The sequence below is a fragment of the Phaseolus vulgaris genome, unplaced genomic scaffold, assembly GCF_000499845.2.
Source record: "Phaseolus vulgaris cultivar G19833 unplaced genomic scaffold, P. vulgaris v2.0 scaffold_70, whole genome shotgun sequence".
NCBI lineage: Eukaryota > Viridiplantae > Streptophyta > Magnoliopsida > Fabales > Fabaceae > Phaseolus > Phaseolus vulgaris.
In genome coordinates this window covers 15,388-24,367 of record NW_027174121.1, presented here as the reverse complement: position 1 = coordinate 24,367, position 8,980 = coordinate 15,388, and the positions used below count along the sequence as shown (strand labels likewise).

At 44.0% G+C, this 8,980-nt stretch overlaps 1 protein-coding gene across 1 annotated transcript; it reads right to left on the bottom strand.

The window, feature by feature from the left end:
• Positions 1–248: 248 nt before the first annotated feature.
• LOC137817459 (uncharacterized) lies at positions 249–665 on the bottom strand. Its single transcript, XM_068620749.1, has one exon. The coding sequence runs from the start codon at positions 663–665 to the stop codon at positions 249–251; it is 417 nt and encodes a 138-aa protein (XP_068476850.1).
• Between the last annotated feature and the right edge of the window lie 8,315 nt (positions 666–8,980).

Below are 8,980 nucleotides of genomic sequence, written 5' to 3'. Positions count from 1 at the left end.
AGGACTAGGTTCCCGGATTTTAACTTGTACTGACATACCTATTATCTTGCTCTGCGTCTGACCTCCGCTCCTTTATTTGGCGATACCTACTCTTGGCGACGCCTCGTCTTTGTTTTTGTTTCTTTGATCTTTGATCTTACATGAAAGGGAAAACTAAGGCAAGAATATCTTAAACTTTTCTTTTCTTTATTTGGGTGACCTCATTAAAAACCCTCGAGAGGGAAAAAGAGTGTCCCCTTTACAAAGCATCAACTGAAATAAAACTTTAAATTCGCCGCATTCCAACTACGTGGGATGGGGCCTCCTTCTAGAGTCTCTAACTTATACGAACCATTCCCTTTAGCTTTGGTTACTCTGAACGGTCCATTCCACTTGGGAGACAACTTGTTTTCTAACTCGTACGGGTGAGTCTTCCTCATGACCAGATCACCAACCTGGAACTGTCGTAGCTTCACCTTAGAGCTGTATTGACGCTCCACTCTTCTCTTCACAGCCTCAACCTTAATTTTCACCTCTTCTCTGGCTTCATCTATTAGGTCCAGGTTGACCCTCCTTTCTTCGTTGGACTCTTTTACCACGAACCCTAGGAAACGAGGCGAGCTCTCGTGGATCTCCACTAGGATCATGGCGTCCGATCCATACACCAGGCTGAAAGGCGTTTCCATGGTGGAAGATTGAGGCGTGGTGTGGTAAGCCCATACGATCCTTGGTACTTCTTCTCCCCACGCCCCTTTAGCCTTCTCCAATCTACGTTTCAAACCCCTCAACAAAACTCTGTTTGCTGACTCGACCTGCCCATTTGTCTGGGGGTGTTCCACTGATGCAAACACTTGCTTGATTCCTACTTCTGTACATAGCTTCCCCAACTGTTGACTCGCGAACTGGGTGCCATTGTCTGAAATGAGACGCCTTGGCACCCCAAAACGACACACAATGTTTTTCCAAACAAAGTGTTGTACCTTGTGCGCAGTGATCTGCGCCACTGATTCGGCCTCTATCCACTTGGTGAAGTACTCGATGGCAACGATCAAGTACTTCATCTGCCTTATCGCCAATGGGAACGCGCCTAAGATATCAATTCCCCAAGTATGAAAAGGCCACGGGCTGTATATGGATCTTAGTTCCTCTGGCTGCGCCTTGTGCTAATCAACGTGCATCGGACAGTGCTTGCAATGCTGGGCGTATCGCACGCAATCCTCTCTTACTGTTGGCCAGAAAAACCCTGCGCGTATTACCTTGGATGCCAAGGATCTTCCTCCCACGTGGCTCCCACAAATACCTTCGTGGAGCTCAGCCATTATCCTGGTGCACTCGTCGCCACTCACACACGTCAATATGGGGTGCGTAAACCCGTGTCTGAATAATATCCCATCTACTAATGTGTATCTTGCGGCGTTCCTCTTAATCTTCTTGCCTTCTTCCGGTTCCGCTGGGAGGATTCTGTTCGCTAGGTATCGCCTGTAAGGGGTGATCCATGTGTCGCCTTCCTCTAAAGCACACACATGTACACCTTTTTCTTCTTCTGGCGAGGTCGTATAAGTACTGATGCAGGCTGCCCTCACCGTATCTTGACTCAAAGAGCGATGGCTCCTTGGTTTTCCTCTTGTTGTACTAACGTGAAGAACGTCCACCCTATTGTCTGCAACAAACTTTCGCGGCGTTTTGAGGGTTTCTTGTATCACATTCCTCTGCCTTCCCCCCTTGCCTGAGCTGGCCAGCTTGGCGAGCAGGTCAGCTCTAGCATTCTGCTCCCTAGGGACATGCACCAGCTCAAACGCAGCGAAAGCTCTTTTCAACACCTCGACGTACCTTAGGTAGGCGGCCATCTGTGGGTCCTTTGCCTAATACTCCCCTGTCACTTGCCCTGTGACCAACTGTGAGTCACTCTTCGCCAGGAGGCCCTGAGCACCCATTTCTTTAGCCAACAGCATCCCAGCAATCAACGCCTCGTACTCCGCCTGGTTGTTGCTCGCTTTGAAGGCGAAACGTAAGGCTTGCTCGATTAGCACTCCATTAGGCCCCTCTAAGATTATCCCAACGCCACTCCCTTGCTGGTTGGAAGACCCATCCACTGAGAGCATCCACTGTGACCCTAACTCCACTTCTTGGGGGTCCCCTCCTGGTGAGAGCTCTGCCACGAAATCAGCATAGACCTGCCCTTTGATGGACCCCCTGGGTTCATATTGGATATCAAACTCTGAGAGCTCTACCGCCCAGCGAACCATCCTCCCTGCTACATCTGGCTTTTCAAGTACTTTCTGGATGGGGAGGTTTGTCATTACTACCACTGTGAAGCTGTGGAAATAATGGCAGAGCCTTCGTGCTTCGTGCTGAGAATACTACCGCTAGCGCCGCCTTCTCTAGTGACTGGTACCTCAATTCTGGGACTTGAAAGGCCTTGCTCACGAAGTAAATGGGCTTTTGCACCTGGTTTTGTTCTTGGACCAGCACAGAGCTAATGGCCCACTCAGTTACCGCAAAGTATAAGCGGAGGGGGACGCCCACCTGTGGCTTGCAAAGCACCGGTGGCGTCGCCAAGTATTCCTTCAACTTGAGAAACGCTGCTTCACACTCATCTGTCCACGCGAAACGGCTATTTCTTTTGAGGCATTGAAAGTAAGGGTGGCCCTTCTCTCCTCCAGCAAATACGAATCTCAATAATGCTGTCATTCGCCCCGTCAGTTGTTGAATTTCTTTCACTGAGGTTCGGCTCCTCATGGCGATGATGGTTGCGCACTTGTCGGGGTTTCCCTCCATCCCCCTCTCTGTGAGCATGAAGCCTAAGAACTTTCCCGCCTCCACGCCAAAAAAACACTTTTCTGGGTTTAGCTTGAGGTGATACTTCGATATGGTAGCAAACAGCTCTTCCAGATCAGCTGCGTGTTGCCCTCTCTCGTGTGAATTTACCACCATGTCATCTACATAGGCCTGCACGTTCCTTCCCAGCATGGGTGCAAGGACTTTGTCCATCAGCCTCTGGTAGGTGGCGTCTGCATTTTTCAACCCGAACGACATCACCTTATAACAGTAGCTGCATGTCTCTGTCATGAACGTCGTTTTGCTCTCATCTCTTGGGTGCATCTTGATCTGATTATAACCTGAGAATGCATCCAAGAAACTCAACATCTTGCAGCCCGAGGCGCTATCCACTAACGCGTCGATGTTGGGTAGCGAATACGAATCCTTTGGGCACGCCTTATTCAGATCTGTGAAGTCAACGCACATCCTCCATTTCCCATTCGCCTTCTTCACTAGAACTACGTTGGCTAGCCACTCAGAGTATTGTATCTCCCTGATGTGCCCAGCGCTGAGCAGCTTCTGTGTTTCTTCATTCACAACGAGGCATCGCTCTTTGTTGAACTTCCTCCTTCTTTGTCTCACAGGGCGAACCTTGGCGTCCATGGTAAGATGGTGGCACAAAAAGTCTGGGTCGATACCTGGCATGTCCGCCGCAGTCCACGCGAATGCATCTAGGTGGCGCGAGATTACTGCGGCTACCTCTTCTTGTTCTCCTTGGCTCAGCAAGCGTCCTATCTTGAACACCTTACCCCCTATCTGTCTTTCTACTATGTTATCCTCTGGTTGGGGTCGCTCATTTTGCACATTCTCTGCAAGAGACTCATTCGTGGAGTCCTCTTCCATAGGCGTCGCCCCAACGGATGCATCGGGCATCGCCTCCTCTGGCTCTTCTTCAGCGGGTGAGGCCTTGCCGCGTACTCCTTCCATCGGCGAGGCATCGCCATTTCTTCCTTCTGTAGGTGCATCTTCTATAGGCATCGCCCCAAGGGTGGCTTCAACCGGCATGGACTCCGCGGGCGTCGTCTCTTCCAACAGCTCTAACTCCATTTGCGAATCTGAAATGAGTGGTCGCTCAATCACCATGACCACGCCTCTTTTTGTCTTTAGACTATTTTCATAGCACTTACGGGCCTCTTCTTGATCTGACTTGATCACAATCACCTTGCCACTAAGATTTGGTAGCTTCATCTTCATGTGACGCGTGGAGGACACCGCCCTTAATCTGTTCAAGGCAGGTCTGCCTAACAAAATGTTGTAAGCTGAGTTGGTGTTAACCACCAAGTACCGGATGCTCTCGGTGAGTGATGCCGCTCCATCAGTGAACGTCGTCCTCAGCTCCAAGTAGCCACGTACCTCTACTGGGTTATCTGCAAACCCATACAAGCATCCAGTATAGGGTGTCAAAAGGTCGGGGGACAACTGTAGCTTATTAAAGGTCGACCAAAACATGACGTCTGCGGAACTACCTTGGTCGACGAGGACCCTATGTACCTTCCTTCCTGCTGTGATCGTTGAAATGACCACTGGGTCATTATCGTGTGGGACGACATCCCGCAGGTCAGCCCTTGTGAAAACGAGGTCTGACTCCCACGGGTCGTCTGGAAATTCCTCTGCAACCGAACTTACTGACCTCACATATTTCTTTCATTGAGAGGCAGTGGGTCCCCCTTCGGAAAAGCCGCCAGAGATGGTGTGCACTTCTCCATGAGTTGGGATTTCATGCGCTTGGCCTTCCTCTGGTGTCGTTGTGGCTGTGGTCGCAGTGGACCCAGCGAGATAATCTTTCAAGAAACCATTCTTCACAAGCTCATCCAACTGATAGCCCAGCGCTAAGCAGTTGTTAATGTGGTGCCCGAATGCTTCGTGAAATTCGCACCATGATTCCTTGTGAGGTCCCAGCATCTTATCAGACTTCATCGGTGGCCTCAATCTGTCAGCTATGTTGGGGACGACGATGAGGTCTTTAACTTCCACCACAAAGTTGTGCCTTAGAGGTCTATTTCCCTCTCTCCTTCCTTCTGATCGACCCATAGGTTGGGTTCTCCTTGTCTCGTAGGTGCGCCTTCTATCTTGATTCTTTCTTTCTGTAGTGCCTTCTATCTTGATTCTTTCTGCGTGAAAGACGTGACGTGACCCTCTAGGAGACTGATGAACCAATCCATGGCCATCCCAGTCAAAGTACTCATAAAGAGTTTGCATCTCACGGCATCAGAACCGCCTACCAGCATCATCTGGGTGTGGAACGCAGTGAGATGCGCCTCAAGATCCTCCATCCCTGTAAAGGTTACTTTGGGCCCCGTGAATGTGTTGGGGATTGCTGTCTCTAGGATTGCCTGTGAGAATGGTGTTGAGAATTCTCTGGGTGGGGTGGCAGTCTCAGGTTCATCTACGTCACGCCATCCACGGCGTAACTCCTCGTTGGCGCGGTGGAGCTCATCCTTTCTCGCCTGAGATGCTGTGAGATCCACCTGCATGCGCTCTTGCTCCGCTTTCGATGCTGTCATTGCTTCCTGCAGCCCTTGCATCATGCCCATGAGTTGTTGCATGGTCATCTCTTCACTCCTAGCATGTGCAGGTCTCATGTTTGTGGCTTTCTGGAAACCTTCTTAACTTATCTGGGTTTTGAGAACTGGAACTGAAAAAACTTGTGCAGTGGGACTGATGTTTTATATCGGCTCCACGGTGGGCGCCAAATGTTCCCACCGGTTGACCTGGGTTGTCTTTGTGCGGGGCTCGTCGTCACGAGTTAGGGCACCTTCGTTCTGCTCCGTCTGTGAATACCTGAAAAAGAAGTGAACAAAGGGGCGCCCTCGCGGCCGTTTGCACTCCGACGATCAAGTCAGCTAGCCAGAAACATCAAAGGTGACGCACCCCCGGGTAGAACACTGTGATTGAATGCTCTGAGGGTGGTCGAAAGCTATACTGAATGACTGAAATTGTGTTGCCCTAATCGTCTTGTGCACACAGTGGGTGCGCAACGAAAACAACTAGGGTTTGTGCTCTGTGTAACGCTACCAGAATTAGGTCAAAACTCATATCCCTTTCAAATGTCCCAAGGCCCCCTTTTATACACCTTCTGCATTTAAAGCGCGTTAAAGCGCATTGAAAGCGTATAAAAATATTCCTTGGAACGTTCGAATCTTAACTGAATTAACGCGTACCTTAGCGAACCTTTAGGAAAGCCTTGATATTTTCAGCGCTTATTGCCACGTGTTCTTCTGACTTGATCACGACTCTTCTTGGAGGGCCCTACAGCGCCGTAACCCAACTTAGGGTTAATCCTTCGTGCAAACCCTCCTTTCTCGAAGTGCACTAGGCGCAAGAGGGTGACTTTCTAGGTGCCAACTCATGCGCCCCAACTTCTAGTCATTCACCTTGGGAGTGTATCTACCTTTCTCTCGTACCATGCACGTGGTTCTCCCCTGGGTGTGGCCCCCTCATGGGTCGTATCTGTCCCAGGGTTTCCCAGCGGTGGCGTGGGTACTTCACGAGTTAGGTTACTCCCTACTAGTACTAGGACTGTGGCCTTGAAGCCACCTTTTTCTTTCTCTTTGTCGCCATTCTAAGCTGTCAAGGAGGCTCGAGCCCTCCTTCTGATGTCTTGACTCGGCTATTGTCTTATCTTGGTGACGCCTTTACCTGGCGATGCCCCAAGCGGTCAACCTGTTGACTTACTTTCCCTTCTGTGGGGCCCTCGAGCGGTCCCACTATGTGTTGACTTTGACTTTTAGTCAACGCCCGGGAACGGGACGGTACAATATTAAAAGTATTTAATAATGTTAATAATAATAAATATTAATAAAGTTATTAGTACTAATAATAATAATGTTATTAATAATATTAACTCAGTTATTTAATTAATATTTTTATTTTAATATATATTAATATTAAATAAAATTATTATTGGATGAAAAATCAGAGATAAAAAAATTATAAGAGTTTCGGAAGATAGAGAGGCACGAAACATACTACTTAAAGAGAAATTTCCAAGGTTATATGCCTTAAAGGCTACAAAGAGATAAGGTAAGAAACATCAAGGAATTTAGAAAATAACAGTTGGGTTTGGAATTTTGAGTGAAGGAGAAGGCAATTTGTGTGGAAAATAGGTCAAGTAAATATTAATGAAAAAGGTAGATAACATAGCTTTAAGTAGGGAAGGGGAGGATGAATGACTATGGAAAGAAGATGAGCTACATGGTTACACGGTAAAAACTGCGTATAACAAATTACATAATGAAATAAGTGGGGAAGAAAGAACTGCGTATAACAAATTACATAATGAAATAAATGGGGAAGAAAGGAACCTATATGAATTTTTTTAGAACATTAGAGTTTTTCCTTCATCTCAATTCTTAGCATGGAGAGTGATACAAAATAGAGTAGCAACGTACGATAATTTGTGTTGGGATTTGTGTAATAACTAGACTGGTGAGGTAATTGCACTTCATAATGTACCAAAGAATATTTTAGGCAGTTAAAATTTTAAGGGTAACAAGAGGAGAAAAGAGGGACTTCGGGTGCATGTGGGTGAACATATTATATATGAAATAATTGAGGTAAAGGAACAATATTATTAAACCTCCTTTAAAATTTTTATATAAGGAAGGAAAGGGTCCAAGAAAATATAAATTCTAGATTTAAATAAAGTTGAGTAAGAGCAATATTTAGATAATTACAATGGATGTGATTCGAAACCAAATTTCTTTAGTGATTAAAGAAATTTTAACCACTACACCATAACTATTACACAAGACAAATTCTGTAGTATGTTATGATTTTTATTATACTTATTATTAATAATATGAATAATATGAATATAATATGAATAATATGAATATAATTTGTATTATTATTAATATAATTATTATTATTATTAATATAATTATTATTAATAATAATAAGTATAAATTATATTAATAATAATAAGTATGATAAAAATTATAATATAACCCAATAACTTGTTTGGTCTAGTAGTTAATGCTTCTTTGATCACTAAAAGGACTTGACAAATTTATATAGTAACCGTATTTCTGTGGAGATTTTTTTTGTAGTGAACTATACAAATTATTATTGCTATTATACGGTGTATATGTATATTTATTTTTCTTAGTATTGTCAAATTATAATATAGGTTTTTTATTTGGAGATTAATGAGCTTCTGCTAATACTTATTAAGATTGTTGTAAATGGAATATTTCAAGGCATTTTTAAAAGAGATTGATTTAGGTATTTACGTTATTGTCAATTGTCCAATTTCACTACTTGTATAATAAATTAGTAATCATGAACATTTACTAGTAGGGATGGATACCAAAGGGAAAATCTCTTCGCTTATACAAAGCTTATGATTTTTGTTTGGCACAATAGATGGAAGATATTATAATATTATATTCTTATCATAATATTAGTGATCTGGAAGATATTAACACTTTTGGGTCCATAATCCAAAATATGTGTTGTCCATTTGTTCCATAATTCAAAGCTTAGGTAGACACGTGAACAGAACTAGAACACCCTTAATATTTTGATGTTAAATTCTAATTACACTGTATCATGGATTCATAATGGTGTACTTTTCAAGCATACTCTGTTATAAAATTTTGAATATATGAAAATGGACCTAGCAGATTCTGACTAACAATTTCCTTTTTGTGAATTTTCAGCTGCCAATGAAAGCATTACCACTTGAGTTGGTTAAGGCAAAGCAAGAAGATATATATATATTTTTTATAGTTTCTTAAATATGACTTATTTTTTTAAAAATAAAAGTTTTCATGCTAGGTATCACTTTGCAACTTGACATCTCAGCTATGCTGACATCTTAAGTAACAACAATCATTTGTCATCACATAAAAAAAATATTATTAAAAAAAATACAAAAATATGGGGGGACTAGACTAAAACCCATATGTTAACAAAAACGATACATAGGTAGATTATACCTATTCATAAAGAATTATAAGAACAGATGGAAGCATATTATACCAATGAAAAGATTATCTATGAATAAATCCTAAATTAGTCAACTTATCACCACACGCATTCCCTTCCCAAAAAATATGAGTAACCCTAAACCTAATTTCCCACAGTAATTAAGACAAATATTGATGGAAGAGGCCCAAGCACAAGCCCACATGCAAGCCCACCAAATGGTAGATTTGGGCCAACCATAGAGTTATGG

Bases quoted from the DNA above. Each gene is read 5' to 3' on its own strand.
- LOC137817459 (XM_068620749.1), bottom strand. From the start codon at position 665: ATGGAAACGCCTTTCAGCCTGGTGTATGGATCGGACGCCATGATCCTA.